This window comes from Nothobranchius furzeri, chromosome 18 (genome assembly GCF_043380555.1).
Source record: "Nothobranchius furzeri strain GRZ-AD chromosome 18, NfurGRZ-RIMD1, whole genome shotgun sequence".
Lineage (NCBI taxonomy): Eukaryota > Metazoa > Chordata > Actinopteri > Cyprinodontiformes > Nothobranchiidae > Nothobranchius > Nothobranchius furzeri.
In genome coordinates this window covers 19,306,858-19,323,752 of record NC_091758.1, presented here as the reverse complement: position 1 = coordinate 19,323,752, position 16,895 = coordinate 19,306,858, and the positions used below count along the sequence as shown (strand labels likewise).

The following is a 16,895-nucleotide window of genomic DNA, read 5'->3' as shown; positions in this document are numbered from 1 at the left end:
TTAGATGATTAATCTAGCGATTACTTTTCTATTGCACAATTAATAAAAACCAAAAAATTCTCAAATAAATTCCTCCAAAAAATTGATAAGTTGTTACTGTAAGAGAATAAACACTACAGGCCTTCCATTTTGTATAACACTGCTTTTATTGTGTTGCGGTTGTTTATGTTCTGGTGATGTGTAGAACTTGGGAGTGCAGGCTGCTGCCTGAGAGGTGGTTGGAGACGGAGTGTCTCCATGCTGCTTTGATTTGTTCACTTATGTGCATGAGGCAAGTGGTGTTACGACCCTTCCTGGGGAGTCACGTGTTTCTCCTATTTTAACTGTAAATCCTTCTAGCTGTTATATTTATAACAAGAAACAGATATTCGGACAGAATATTTTCACGTTTATTCGAATATGATTGTGGAACACACCCAGCATCATAATAAATGAAGTAATATTTATGCCAATTTAAGCCTTTATGGGTGACCAGGACTCTGTGTTTATGAATGTGGAAGACACCCAGCATCCTGTGATGGCACTAATAACATCAAGAGATAATAAATAAGGTAATATTTAGGTCAATTTAACCCGTTACACGTGACCAGGACACTGTAATCAATTTTTGGCAAGGGAAATGATCATTTGTTGCCATTTTTGAGGTTTTTATGAATGTGAAAGACACCGGCATCCTGTGATGGCACTAATAACATCAAGAGATAATAAATAAAGTAATATTTAGGTAAATGTAACCCTTTACAGGTGACCAGGACACTGTAATCAATTTTTGGCAAGGGAAATTATCTTCTTCTTTTTTTTTTTTTTTTTTTTTTGCCATTTTTGGGGTGTTTTTGATGACACAGTAGGCAGTATGAGTACAGTAACGTCAACAGATAATACATAAAACCCTTATTTGGTCAATTTTAGCCTCCATGAAAATCTTAGCGATTCAATCACTTTTTGGCAAGTAAAATGCCATTTTAGTTGTCTACAATTAAATCATCAATAAAGAATTTAAAGATGTTTTGAGGCATTTCTTATAGGTAAACGGGAGGGTGTAGTCTATTTGGCAAGTGACAATCTTGATTTTATGTGCTGAAGAGCTTTTATCTTGTTACTTTTAAATAGAGCAATGTAATGAATAGCAACCTACACAGTTTCATTGTAAAGCCAAAGCTTGATCATTTTAAATACTTTTTTTCAAGTAAAAATGTGCCCCAAACTAGTTAACTGTGGCTCCATGTCAAGTGGACTAAAGAAAGGAAGGGGAAAAAATGCAATCGCTGGAGAATTGTTTATTTCCATTTATACAACGTTTACATTCAATACAGGGTGCCATTTTACATTGTTTATTTATTTTTTAGTATCAAGGCTGTAACATAAAGAAAGCCAGTTCTTACCACAAAGTTTGTGGCACAAACCATCTTTCAATCGCAAATATTGCAAAAAGGATTAATATATCCTCATTGTGAACGTTTAAGACAAGTAGCAACACTTAAAACAACTTCCGAACTGGAAAAACTAATGTGACAAGGTGCAGAAACGAGTGCCCGGGCGGGATTCGATCCCCAGACTCCCGGGTGAAAGTCATACGCTCTAACCAGTCAGCCAAGGGACATCTCCTTGGCCAAGCAGCCAGAGCACGTGATCAATCGGGACATTGTGGATGCTCACCACACTGCCACATCTTCCTCCCTCTTTCCACAAGCACGTCCTCGTGCTCCCGCGCAGGGTGCCACAAACACTGCCACACTAATATCCGCGATAAACATCTGTTTAAGTACCGGAAGAGGTTATCTTTGCTTTCTGAATGTCCATATTGCTAGATATGCTGAGTTTTAGGGCGAAATCCTGGGGAATTTTGTCTAGAAATGCAATTGCCTAACCGTGCGCGATCCCGCGGTGGCTAATCATTTTTTGGCAGCGAGTCAATTTATGGCACAACACCGGCTCGGGTTTCTCCTCCTCCTCCCTCTTTTCTTCTCCAACCTGTCGCTGGGCTGAGGCTCCATCACTTCCTAAATTGATTTTACTTGAACCTTCACTACCAAACAACTGTGAGATTTTAACACATGTGCCAGCATCAGCCTGAAGGGCCAGTTTCTTTTTTAGTCAAATTTTCTCCGCTTCTCCTTTCCGTTTTTTGTTCTCCATTTTGTTAAGCTCGTCTGTCTGTTTACTGAGATTCACAAACAACTGGCGGGTGCATCAGACCTCTGGCTATTGGTCCAGCCCAGAGTGTATTATTACCAATTGGCCAATCCACCAACTTTTACGAGGCGTCGCGTGGGGCGGCGCGGACAAGTTGTCCGCAACAACTAGAGGCCAGAAAAAAAAAAAAAACAGACACCGGCCCATAAAAGATGAAAGGGTCGGCCCAGCGGGCAGTTGCCCGCTATGCCCTATGGTCAGTCCAGCACTGGGTCTCACGGAAGTCTGTAAGAGAGAAACATACAAATCATGGATGTTGAGGAGGATGATAGAATTTTTACAGTTCTTTAATATTTTTCCTGTTTAATGTAAACATTTTGAAAAATATATTTAGATGTGGAAATGGATACATTTTTGTAAAGCAGGAAGGACAGACTTGTATTACCAGCGTCTTTTAATCTTGGGATTAAAATAAAATTGGAATCACTCCAATGTTGGATATACTTTTTTAATATTCCCTCATCTTCTTTTTTTTTTACTGACTGTGTTTCCAAATTAGAGGATTTTAAAATATTATCCACATCTGACTTACTCCAACTTAGGGCTATATAGTTAATGACATTTGTAATTCAATTTTGATTTTGGCTTCAAATAATCACAAATATTTGCAATCAAAAGAAAAACTATGATTATGAAACTGCTTTTGTCACATTCTGATTTGTGTGCATGCTTTTATTTTGTCATGTCTTTTGAATGATGCATACTTCCACCAAGTATCTTGTGATAGTGATTCGAGGCTAAGTCCACTGAGAAACAATTTTTTACTTGCTCTTTTTAAATTATAGTCGGTCACTCTGAGTTTAACATGCAGACCAAATGTAAAAATAGCCCTCAACTCGTACTTCCAGCATTAGCCACCGATAAACATAGACAGGATTAGATAGCCAGATAGATAGACGGATTAGAAATGCCAACGACAATTGCACATCCCAATGTCAAGTTTGCGTTCATGGACTCGCCCATCTTGGTTGCCATGAGGAAGGCTGTTGTTAATTCAGTGTCCAGGAGAGAGCAGAGCACATCTCAGCTAGTAGAAGCTAACCATTTGCATTAGCAACTCCACAACATGGCAGAACTTTGTCAGGCTTGAGTTATTTGCAGAGAAAAAAACATCAGCGTTGCAAAGCAAACCGAGTCAGTGGTGCAGTTGTGTTGCTGTTAGCCAATCAGAGGCAAGATGTCCAAATATCATGAATAATTAAAGAGTAAGACTCCAAATTTTGCCGTCTTCTGCCCCACATTCCTCCAGCTTTTTCCCCCCAAGATGAATAAATGTGTTCATTTTTAAAATTAGTACATGAAATAACATTTGCGTGATTTTTTCCTGCTTCTCTCTGTTTTGTTTAGGTGGTGGAAGGAGAAGGACACAGCCCAGTGCTGGATCCCAAAGGGACTGTTGGTGTGGTAAGGACCCTTAAGACGAAAAAGGGTGCATGGAGGGTTCAAGGCCTGTAAAACCGGGGTCATCAGCCTGCCTCTGGTTGGGGCTGATCTCTGTGGCTGTTGCTTTCCTTTGTTCTGAGGCCCGGACCACTCCCAGCCCTTTGCTAAGCATCAACAATGCCACTTGCAAAGGAACCTCGAAGTGTCAAGCAGGGATCATCCTTCCCATCTGGTATCCAGAGGATCCTTCCATGGGGGACAAGATTGCTCGAGTCATTGTCTATTTTGTGGCCATGATCTACATGTTTCTTGGTGTATCCATCATTGCTGACCGCTTCATGGCAGCCATTGAGGTCATCACCTCCCAGGAAAGAGAAATTGTTATCAAAAGGCCCAATGGGGAAACAACCACAACCACAATCCGGGTGTGGAACGAAACAGTCTCCAATCTTACCCTCATGGCCTTGGGCTCCTCTGCTCCTGAGATTTTGCTCTCTCTGATTGAGGTTTGTGGACATGAGTTTAAATCTGGTGAACTTGGCCCTTCCACTATTGTTGGCAGTGCAGCTTTCAATATGTTTGTCATAATTGGCCTTTGTGTGTCTGTCATTCCCCAAGGAGAAGTACGAAAAGTCAAGCACCTCAGAGTGTTCTTTGTCACAGCAGGGTGGAGTATCTTTGCCTACATCTGGCTTTACATGATTCTGGCGGTGTTTTCTCCCAACGTAGTCCAGGTCTGGGAAGGTCTAGTCACACTGGCCTTCTTCCCCATATGTGTTATTCTTGCCTGGGTAGCAGACAGACGACTGTTATTCTACAAGTTTATGCACAAGAAGTATCGCACTGATAAACACAGGGGCGTCATTATTGAGACTGAGACCGAACGCTCCAAGGGAATTGAAATGGACGGCAAGATGGTCAACTCCCACTTCATGGATGGAGGTGCAGCCAGCAATCTTATTGGTCTGATTGAGAGCAAAGAAGTAGACGAATCTCGTCGAGACATGATTCGTATCTTAAAGGACCTAAAGCAGAAGTACCCTGAGAAAGAGCTTGATCAACTGGTTGAGATGGCCAACTACTATGCCCTCTCACACCAGCAAAAGAGCCGTGCCTTCTACCGTATACAGGCCACACGCATGATGACAGGCGCTGGAAATATCCTGAAGAAACACGTTGCAGAGCAGGCAAAGAAGAGCGCTAGTGTGCAGGAGGTGCACGTGGATGAACCAGAAGAGTTTGTGTCTCGGATAGCTTTTGAGCCCGCTGTCTATCAGTGCCTTGAGAACTGCGGCGCTGTTATCCTAAACATCACAAGGAAAGGTGGCGACATCAACAAGACAATCTACGTGGATTACAAGACTGAGGACGGTTCAGCTAATGCTGGGGCTGACTATGAGTTCACAGAGGGCACAGTGGTGTTCAAACCAGGGGAGATGATCAAAGAAATAAGCATTGGCATCATTGATGATGACATCTTTGAAGAGGATGAGCACTTTTTTGTGCGTCTCAGTAATCTCCGTGTTCTGGAAACTGAGGATGAGGTCCTGTCTGCCAACAGCCTCCCATACCCAAAGGCAATGCTAGGATTCCCATCTGTGGCCACAGTGACTATTCTGGATGATGATCACTCTGGCATCTTCACTTTTGAGAGTAGTCCAGTCCATGTTAGTGAGAGCATTGGCATCATGGAGGTAAAGGTGTTGAGGACCTCTGGAGCAAGGGGAACAGTCATTGTGCCTTATCGCACCGTGGAGGGACTTGCCAAAGGAGGAGGAGAGGACTTTGAAGACACCTACGGAGAACTGGAGTTCAAAAACGATGAGACCTGGTAAGGCCTTTTCTATCTCATGTTTGTGATGCATCAATGTATAATAGTCAAAATGTCATCTCATTATGTTTTAATCCACAAACAGTTTGGATTTTGGACTCACAAATACAAGTGTTATTTAAACTTTTTTCTTTTTCTTTTGCAACTGATGAGTTTTGTTTTTGCTTTTTGATGCAGTCGAAAATTAGCTTCAGTATAAATGACATGTGAGCTTCAAAGCTCATCATCAGGCTGCCAGGAACTTGCCTCATTTAGCGCTCGGTCTTGATGTAAACATGCTGTCGTCTTCATCTCTTCAAGTGTCATTTGCATTTATCGCAGGGTAAACTTTGAAGTCTCCCTTTCTTCACACGGATAGACAGCACAGTCACTCATCTGAGTGTGTGCACTTTACTTTTCCCCCCTCATTTTCTCATTTGAGGTGTTTCTCCCAACAGAGTGCTCTGCTAGTAACTGTGCGTATCTCCCATGCAAAGAGATTCGATTGGGATTTGCAACCCTCCCCTTTCTCCTCTAAGCCATACTGCTTGGTGATTTCAATTCCTGGAGTTTTGCTCTTTCCCTTGTAATTGTCTGCTTTGGTTTACAAAAAGCAAGAAAAATAGATGGGAAGATGGATAAAAGAAAGGACGAAGGTCTGCCTTCCATTTAGCAGTGCGTTTTAGGATGGCATCGTGATGAGATACGAAGGTTATTTTTCCTTGGGACAGCTATGCATAAATAGCTTCAGTGAGTAATAGTGATGTCTTATGTAAATTGTTAATGTTTTGCACCCTTGTCAGCTGTACCATCTGTGTTACAGCCCTGCACTACAACAAGCACATAGGAACTCCAACTGAGTGGGCACATTTGGCGGTGCTGCAATAATATCAGCATACTGCTCTGTTGTACTGGGGCCCTATATTGAATGACTGGGCAATATTTGTTTCATGTGTCTGAAATACTGGCATTCAAACAGAACTGCAGCTGCTGAGAAATTCCATTTTGTTTCACAGCTTGCATCCACTTGGTCTACAGCCTCTGAATCACACTGACATGTGTCAGTAACTTCCCCATTCCCACTGATGGGGACTCTCTCAGTCTGCCACGACTGACTGACAGGCTCTGTGCCCCAGGGTGTGGGCTGAAGCAGCCCAGGAAACCAGTGGCAGGGGACCGAGTGCTGGGAGATCTACATGCTCCTGGGGTCTGCTTAGCTCTCTGTGCTTTGCTTGATTTATGTGAGAGATGCTTCTTGTGGGCTGGGCCTGAAGGCTGTGGAGGGAGTTGGAGAGGGAGATGTTGTGTTTCTCTGATGTTCTTGTATTGTGAGAGAATGATAGCGTATCGATCCTCCCACTGTGTTCCTCTTATGGTACCAGTGCTTTGACGTGAGAGGAGCCTAAATGCACTCGCTGAATTGATGAAATGTAGTCATTTATTTTAATGATCTGATTTTAATGATCAAATTGAGCAAAAAGCTGCTGAATATTTCAGTAAAGTCAAATTAAGGAGATTTTGCCTGCACCATGGTTACTTTGTTGCTTCAGTCAATAATATACTGTGCTGTAATTAGTTCGTGCAACACACGTGAGAATAGGGGGCGGCACTTCTAACCTATTGGCCAATCACTGAAGATTCTGCCTCTGCAAAGGTCTCCAGTGGAATACTGGAGGACCAAAGACTTGGGGACTAACTGTTTTATTGGGGGACATTGTTGTGGATGCATCAAGACCATTTAGGTTTGGGATTGCTCTATTCTGTCAGTGATATGAGGCTTCAAACTGCGAGTTGGACATTATTGTGAAATTTATTCTGAAGTTTGACAAAAGCATTTACTGTATCTACAATTATGGCGGTATCCTTGATTGCCATAAATCGTTAGCCTAGAGATCTAGACAGATCGTAGCAGAAGCAAAATGATTTTGCTTTGCAGGTTGGTCTAACGCTCCATAGGAGCTTCTGCAGGCCTGAGCAGTCTTATGCCTTACCAATCACAGCAAGCTATTGGTTTGGTGGGTGTGATATTACTGCAACTGAGCAAAACAGCAAACATGTGGCTTTGGCATCAACTTTGAACTGTTTACACATGAGCTTTTCTTTAATTCAGTATGACATTTTGACAAATATGGGCCTCAAGGGCCGGTATCCAGCAGGTTTTGGTTTTAACCCTGCTTCAACACACATGTTTTTAATTAGGAGGTGATTAACAGCCTTCTGCAGAGCCCTAAGAGCTGCTGCACAGGTGATTCAACCACTGGATCAAGTGTGTGGGAGCAGAGAAACCACTAAAATGTGCTGGGTACCGGCCCTCAAGGCCTGAAATTGAAAAGACCCGCAACAGTAGATAGAGTTTATTTAGAAACTGGATGTATTTGCGTCTTCTTTGACAGTGTATGGCAGACTGCCCCATTGACTGAGATCCGTAGCGGTGACTATGTCATGTTGCTTGTTGTCCAATAGCATGTGGAGACAGATAAAAAGACAACCGAAGATCCCTCCCCATGACTGAGATCTGTCTATGGGTCGTGGCCAGATAGGTTGCCAGGCTACTAAAACATTGGAATCACATGAATCACAGCTTTTTAATGTATAATATGTTCATCTACATAGAGTGTTGCAAAAAGATGCTGATTTGTCGTGGAAGTATGTAATCTCCCATCTCTGAAAGTAATTCACAGACATAAAAAAACATCGTTCGTAAAAAACAATCAGCGAAGGGACTATCACAGATGGTCGATAAATTTGTTCAATCGCCCAACCTTAATACCGATCACCTCATGCTATGCTTTTGTGTCAGATACAGTCATGCTTACTGTCTGGTGACTGCCCCACAATGATGAGCCCATCCCCTAGAGCCGTTTAATGGAAATCCACCTGAAGCGTGTAGAGCAGAGATGAGTCAAGCCAAGATGAGCTGTGATGAGGAGTGGAAAAGCTCCATAAGCGAGGAAGTCTAGGAACAGAGATGATAACATGAGGATCTGAACTAAAAGTTTTAAACATCTGTATACTAGTGGTGTCTTTTCACCATTTTATTAGATTTGATCATTTTCATTTCAAATCAATATGTCTGCCCTTGCACAGATGTATGTGGAAAATCCAATCTAATGCATGTTTAGCTTAAGTAGATTATTTCTTCTTTCACAGCAGAATTACCTTTAAAATTATCATCAAATAAAGCATTTCTGATGGATAAAGGTTAAAACATTTGAGTTTCCTTAATGGTTTCACATCAACAGGATGCCCCATTAGCATTTCCTCCTAATAATCAGTAAATGATCATTTATTTCCCCTGGAGTGGCAGCTTCAGTTGCATTAAAATCAGCTTGTAACACCAGCAGCAGCATTGTCATTACAGAGCGTGCTACATTAAACCTGAGGTAGACTTTTTCATCCCTGTGGTACATTCTGCTGTTTAACATAATGTTGCTCTTCTGCAAAAAAAAAAAACAACAAAAAAAACCTAACTAAAACACCAGCTAGTAAGTGGCTTCTTAAATATATAGGTAACCTGAGTACTCTAATGCACATGTGTCAGACACACGGCCCGCGGGCCAGATGCGGCCCGCTGAGCATTTTTATGTGGCCCGCGAGATAAATATCAAAAATATATTAAAACTGGCCCGCTGGCCGATTTTACCGCAAAGACTTCAACTTCCATGATGCTTTGCGGCCTTAGCGCGGAGCCGAAGCGCCCCCTCCTTTGTGTTTTTTCCAGCGTCTGCTGCTGGTCTCTGCAGCTCCGCTGTCTCGGACAAACTAAACACTCCTCTCACTCAGCGCCGAGTTCACTCAGCTATTTTCTGACGTTGAAGCCCAGAAACGGACATTTTAACCGCTCAGTAATGTGTTCACGACTGAAAGAGAAAGTTTTCCAACTAACGTCCACAGGGGCGTAGCACCAAATTCTGGGCCCTAGGTACAAGTCTTCTAGGTGGGCCCCATGCTCAATTGTGTAATATCTCTCTTACACATTTTATGCCATGCTATAAGACAAGATAATAAATATGATCTCAGTTTAACCTCTATATTGAGCAAATACAAATGCCAGCATAATAAAAGTGAAATGCCCAGACTTCACATATAATTATTTTTATTTGCCAACAATGTGTTCAAACATTAATCCTGGAATTTATTTTCCAGTAAATGCCCACTGACGGGTCTTCATGTTAGCAAAATCCCTTATGAGATCTTTAAAGTCCAATCCTTTGGCTAATTGGCTTTCAATAGAAAGAAGAGCTAGGCTGTTCAGTCTATCCTGGGACATTGTTGATCTCAAATAATTTTTCACCAGTTTCAGTTTGCTTAAAGCCCGTTCACCCCCAGCAACAGTCACAGGTAGTGTGCAAAAAATCCTCAGTCCAATACAAACTTCTCCAAAAATGCTCTGTAATTGCATCCTGTAGATGGAATTAAGCAGCTCAAGAGGAGACATGGGATGCAGTACAGAGCCTTTGCACTTTCACTGTAAATAAGCCAGTCTCTTCTTATCTTCTCATGCCCATTGGCTGACTTAGCATATTGAAGATAATTTGGAAATGGCTTGCCCTCCATATATTTGGGTGTTATTTTGTCGATTCCTGGTGTTTGATCACTTTTATTCGCCAGTCTTCTGACAACTGTATCTCCTTGTTGACCAGTGAGCTTCTCTGGCCATAGTCCTGGATCCTCTGGCAGACACTCATCTGTGTTGCTCAGCCTCTCACTTTCTTCTTCTTCTGGCCTCTCCTCATCATCCTCACTACCTTCAGAGCAACCATCCCCTTCCCTATCTTCACTTACATCATCCTCTTTCACATATTCTATCTCTTTCTCTGCTGCAAGGGGGACAGACACCACACAAGCAAAATGGATCATGAATTAGGTCAGCAAAATATAACCTAACATGTCCTTTCAGATAAATCTGTTGCTAATGATTGCTTGTAAATTGAATAACTTAATTGTATCGTGAGCTCAGGGGCGGATTTAGGACTGAAGAAGATCCGGGGCTTAACACACAAACACGCGCGCACACACACGTGACACGCACTAGTCAACATCATATATATTTGTCTTGTACCACATAATTTTTTAATCTAAAGCTACATATTAAGCATATTCAGGGCAGAATATTGTTCCTGTTAGTGTTTAGTGTGAGATGAAAGTAAATATTCACTTTCCAGCAACTTTACCTGAGAAGCTAACTTTAGGCAAACCAGCAACACAACAAATATTTTCAAATAAGACTCACAAACCTGAGTCAACACCAGTCTCATCAAAGCTTGGGTTCTGTCATTGTACTTTTTGTCTAAAAAAAAGTCCTTATGTCCATCTTCACTCATGCATTTCAGGCAGAGACTGCAGAAGAAGCTGGCTGCTGAAGGGCTTCTTCTTCAGTGGTGGAGGCTCAGGCAGGCTGTATACAAACTACTGCCAGCTGCTCCCTCTCTGTTGGACTTTGTTACTGCATGTTACTTCCACGTTTCAGATCCGGGGCTTTTCATAAAACATCCGGGGCTTCAGCCCAAGTAGCTGGGCCTAACGCCGCCCCTGAGTGAGCTCACCTTGTCTCATCTCCTCAGTGCTTTCTGGAGACAATGAGGGCCCTGCTGCTGCTGCTACTGCGTCTAAAGGGCCATGTGGTTCATGATGTTAAGCTTTGCTAATACTGATATATATTGATATATTAAATACATATGACATGAAATAAACCAGGTTCTCTCTGTGAATGTAATGTACTCTAAATTTTATAATCCCTGCATTATCAGCCAAATTATAAGGTTGTCCGTTTTCAAGATCAAATATAAAGAAATTTAAAATAGGCTTAAAATATCTAACCAAGTCAATAACAATCCTCTAACACCAGTGTCATCATGCTATACGAAAAACAGTGGCAGCTTCCCATTCCTGAGATTACCACGAATCCATCGATACCAAGTTTGTCCTGGTCCATGACTGGGAAGGAGCTGAAATATCCACACAGAGTGAACCTGTTTTTACTGTGAGGTCCGCAAATTAATTGGCGGCAGCCGACCGCGATAATAATTCTGATTAATATATATATAAATTAATTAGTGTTATCACTGATAACACTAATTAATTTATATTTGATCTTGATGGTGAAACTAAAGGCGTTTAACACTTTCTTTCTTCTTTCTTTCGGTCTTTATTTTGGTTTATAGCATTAACATAAAATTTTTCTTTTCAAACAAAACAATATTAACAATTTGAATTTAAACCAAAGAAGGAATAGGCAGAAGCAATGCTTATTTTAGCCTACCCTATTTTCCACCTAATATACATAACCAATATACATTTCTTTTATTTTCCCCAATATAAATATCCACAATGAAAATTCATTAATGTCTATACATACTTTTCGTACCCTGTAAATATGTGACACTTTACACCTGCTTTAAACTTTAGTAAAGAAGTACATTTCTTCAAATCATCATCTAACTCATTCCACAATTTCACACCAACAACAGAAACACATCTTGATTTCACATTAGTTCTGGCTTTTACACATTCAAACATAAATACACCTCTGAGATTATAATGATCATCTCTTGGTTGGAAATAAACTTTTATGCAATTTGGGATATTATTATTAACTACTTTATGAAGAATCTCTAAGATTTTTACTTTAATAATGTCTCCTAATTTTAGCGTTTTCGTTTGACTAAATAGATAATGGGTTGGTTCGAGGTATCCCAATTTATTAACTATTTTAATCGCCTTTTTTTGTAATTTAAATACAGTCTCAACACACGTTTTACCTGCATTTCCCCAAACCTCTGCACAGTAAGACAAATAAGGCATAACTAAAGAGCTATAAATCAAAAACAAGGCTTTTTTATTTAGTATATCAATAGTTTTATAAAGTATAGCAATAGATTTAGACACTTGCTGTTTGATATATTCAATGTGTGGTTTCCAACTGAGTTTACTATCAATAGTCACACCTAGGAATTTAGTTTCATGTACTTGTTCAATTGGGACTCCATTTAAATACAGCTTAGCACCGTCATTGTCCCTTTTCCCTGAAAATATCATAAATTTGGTTTTATTTTCATTTAGTGATAGCTTGTTGTAATCAAACCATTTTTTAACCCTTTGATACATAATGGTCACTACAGTGGACAGGTACTCAAAATTGTTATTTCTTTATTTTTGCTATTAAGCACAGCTGTTGAAGACTTTATTGCATTTGAGCCCCTCCATTTGGACTTCAGTAAGTCAAGCCAACATATTCCATGTTCAGAATGCACGCTGTCCACTGAGATGGACATGTAATAAATTATTTGTAAATTAACAAAATGTTACAAAAAATATTTGTTGAAATTTGTTTCATTCACACCTAAAGATGAATGAAAAAAATTGTTTAAAAAATCTTGGTTGAAGATTTCATAATCCATGCATCAGAGGGTTAATTGAATCCAATTCGTTTTCAACCTCTTGTAATAATTTACTCATATCTTTTCCCATACAAATGAAATTTGTATCATCTGCAAACATAATAAATTTTAACCGAGACGATACAGAAAAGATGTCGTTCAGGTATAGGTTGAATAATTTCGGTCCTAGCACCGAGCCTTGCGGTACACCACATATTACTCTTTCAAGCTGTGAATCTATATCATTAACATTTACATATTGAAATCTACTGCTTAAATAACTTTCAAGCCATTGATTGGTTTTACCACGAAGACCATAGTATTCACATTTCTTGAGCAGGTATATGTGATCAATTGTATCAAATGCCTTACTCAAGTCAATCAAGACAGCCACTACATGAAGTTTTTGATCCACTGCTGTTGCAATCTGCTCTACCAAATCCATAACTGCTAATGAGGTTGAACGATTCTTCCTAAACCCATACTGATGGTCATTTAAAAGATCAAACTTGTTGGTAAATGCTTCAAATCTAATTACAAAAAGTTTCTCAAGTATATTTGAAAACTGTGGCAGTAAAGAGATAGGTCTATAGTTACAAGCTAATAATTTATCACCACTTTAATAAATAGGAATAACTCTGGCTATTTTCATTTTTTCAGGGACTGTGCCACTTGAAAATGATTTATTACAAATATAAGTAAAAGGTTAAATAATGCAATGGATAACCTCCTTCATGAGAGACATATCTATCCCATGAAAATCTAAGGACTTTTTACTTTTGAAACTATGTACCGCTTGGATCACATCACTTTGGCTTACACTGCTCAAAAACATTGTATTATTATTTTTATTTATTTCATGGTTAATGTCAACTTCTGGCAGCTTTTTAGCTAGATTAGGGCCAACATTCACAAAATATTTATTAAACTCATTTGCAATGTTCTTTCCATTTTTATTGTGAATATCTATACCTGCTTCTTTTGTATTTCTTATTAATTTATTTAACACATTCCATGTACCTTTAATATTATTTTTGTGTTTTAGGAAAAGCTGATCATAATATTCCTTTTTTTGCTTCCTTATTATTGTAGTTAATTTGTTTTTATATTCCTTATACCTTTTTTATTTTTCCTTTGTTGGATTTTTTATAAAATCCAGATACAGTGATTTCTTTTTCTGGCAAGCCCTTTCCAATCCCCTAACAATCCAGGGTGGGGACCTTTTTTTTAAGTTTTGCTTATGATATTTTAGAGGACAATGTCTATCATAAGCTCCCAAAATGAACACTGAACACCTAACATGAATGCAGCTTCTGAGAGCTAGCTAATATCAGCTAAAACTGTGTTCTGCTGCTCACCTTCCTTCTTGAAGAATCTAGTCAATACTTGCTTCTGTTCGATTAACTTTTTCTCCTTCTCCTTCTTTTCTTTTCTGGAAGCCAGATTTCCCTTTCTTGGGAAAAGACATGACTGACTCTCCTGCCTCCAGCTCTGGCTGTCGGCATCTGCGATGTCTCACTAGCACATGCGGCAGTGCAGCCCCTGGCCGCTGGTGTGGACTAAACCACTTTGCACATTTTTAAGGGGTGATAGATGCCTCAGAGATTATTCAGTTATTATTTTTAAGGCGAAATTCTGTTTCTTAACCTCTTTATCCAGGTAAAGGGAAGTTTATTAAGACATTAAGTAAGTTGGGGGGAAAAAACAACAACAATAAAACATTTTTATTCAAAGCTGTCTCAGGGCCCCTCCCTGCAGTGGGCCCTGGGTAAACGGTACCCTTTCCCCCCCCAGTCCGACGCCCCTGAACGTCCAGACAGAGCTGATATAACTCCAGCGAGCAGCGACACGCTCAAACCAGCATGACTCTGTGGTTGCTGTCGTTGTGTTTCCTCCCCGACACACAACAACGTGGTCAAGCTGCTCAGGCATGTTCATCAGCACAAACCTATGTGATCACCTGTTGTCATCTAATGTTGTCATTAATATGATGAAGATGAACAAAACAACAGGAGTCTCCTCCTCAGCTCAGATCAACCCCATGATGCAGGTATCTGGCTGGAACAGGTGAGCATCACAGTAAACCAGTGGAACAAACTGAGCTTTAAATATGTTGGTTTTATGCTCTTTTTCTGCTCCAAAACATGAAAGTTAACAGGTGAGATGTTGCATTTTCATTTAAGATAAAATTACATTTTTATTTTGTTGTTGGCCCGTGAGAAAATATTTAACCTACAGTAAACAGGAAGTGGAAAGGCTGCAGATAGATGAATAGAATAGAAAATCCCTTTATTGTTCCTCAGTGGGGAAAGCTAGACGTCACAGCAGCGATGACACTTATTACAGGAGAAAAAAAGGAGAATAAAAATAAGAAAAATGAATAAACAAGAAAAAATAAATCCTGAATAGATTATAAAAATGCTGAATATACCACAAGTACTGAATACCACTGATGTGTTTTATTTAAAACTGACTTGCTCGTGTGTAATTTGGTTATCCCACATTCAGTGTTAATGCAAAAATAAGTTTGTTTCCAAATTTAAAGGTTCAAAATTGCATATGTGTTGATAAAGAAAATGTGCAAATTTGCCGTCACTTTTTCAAAAAATATTAAGTTTGGCCCTCGACTCCGTCCCAGAGTTTCATTTCGGCCCCGTGTGAGTTTGACACCCCTCCTCTAATGTGTCACGTGCCAATTCTAAAACCGATGATTTGTCTTAATCTGAGCAGAAATTTGTATTGGGTTGTTTATTTAAAACCAGCCAAATGAAAATTCAAATGTCAAAGAAATAATCAACTCCTGGGCTGTTTACTGTTAAACAAAACACGGTCACAATTGATTATTGTGCTCATTATACAATAACACTTCACATTTTTGATCAATCAAAACATATTGAACCTTATTCATTAAACCAAACAATCAGGCACTCAAGGGCTTGAATAATGATGTTAAAATGTTGACTTTTCCCAGAAAAGTGTGGAACGGCACCCAGAGCTCCCAACAAACCTCTAGAAATTTCCATAATTACACTTGGGGAGCGATGAAACAAGTTTTCCTTGCAAAGAGGAGAAAAGGAAGACGGCGTCATGCAGGAGCAGACCAGGGGCTCATTGGGAACACATCCACACACAAAACAAGCTAAAAAAAAAAAGGACACGAGAATATTCTCTAAAGGCATAATTACAACGCTGTTTCTCTTGCTGCCTTGAGAGCTCTCCTCAGGGTCATTTTCACACTTATGACATGTAAAATACAGAATTTGTTTGCCTGCACTGCCTAACATTCGTATTTAACAATGGAACAGTTCTGTTTATCTTTGCAAGAGGGCTCTATTCCCACTCTGGCACAAGGCTAAGACTGTTTTGTTGCCCACTGTGTTAAATCAAGGCTTAATGAAGCCAGAACGTGCTCCCTGTCTGACGGGCATCTTGTTTGATTCCCTTTAGGATACTTTTTTTTTTTTTTTACACTTTCAATGTCTTAGACTGAAACGTACCATCCTGATCTGGAGCTCTGGATTAGATGAAACAGTCCAGACAATAGAAACTAACCTCAACACTATATTTTATATTTAATGCACTAAATATGTTCCAGCTGTTGTTTTTGCCTCCTCAGTGGTGATTGGTCTAGTCGATACCTAATAGTTGAGTTTGATTTGCAAGAGATCAAAGGTATCCATGATAGAAAACCTTGGCCAAACAACATGTTATGCAGTAGCGAGCTCTGCAGAGGGATGCTTTCTGTTTGGTTGCAGTGTTACTTGATGCTTTTATTTTGATGAGCCAGACGAGTGTGTTTTCAGCTGCAGAGGAGAAGTAAATGCTTGTTATTTTCTCATCTCAATGAAAAACTATTAATTATGGTTATGTTTTGTCTTCCATAACTGATTAGCCCAGATATACTTTTCCATAAATATACCTGTACTGTTAACGATTCAGGTGGTTTTGCAGCCCAACCTGCAGAATGTTTAAAAGCTCTTCTTCCCAAACCAGTCGGAGCTTTAGAGCAGCGGTTCCTAACCTGGGGGTCCCAACCCCCACAAGGGGGCCCTAAAGCCTCTCAGTGGGTCGCCAGGACCTCTCCACTTTAAGGGGTTAAAACTTCATTTATTACTTGTTTATAGCCCGCA

The 16,895-nt window shown here is 40.0% G+C and overlaps 1 protein-coding gene across 2 annotated transcripts in view; it reads left to right on the top strand.

The window, feature by feature from the left end:
• Nucleotides 1-16,895, top strand: part of slc8a3 (solute carrier family 8 member 3) — a 152,499-nt gene that overhangs the window by 6,576 nt on the left and 129,028 nt on the right. For both annotated transcript variants that reach the window (XM_015969170.3, XM_015969169.3), the window contains exon 2: nt 3,541-5,407. In XM_015969170.3, coding sequence (XP_015824656.3) covers nt 3,627-5,407 — 1,781 coding nt within the window. In that variant the 5' untranslated portion in view covers nt 3,541-3,626. The remainder of the gene's footprint in view (nt 1-3,540; nt 5,408-16,895) is intronic.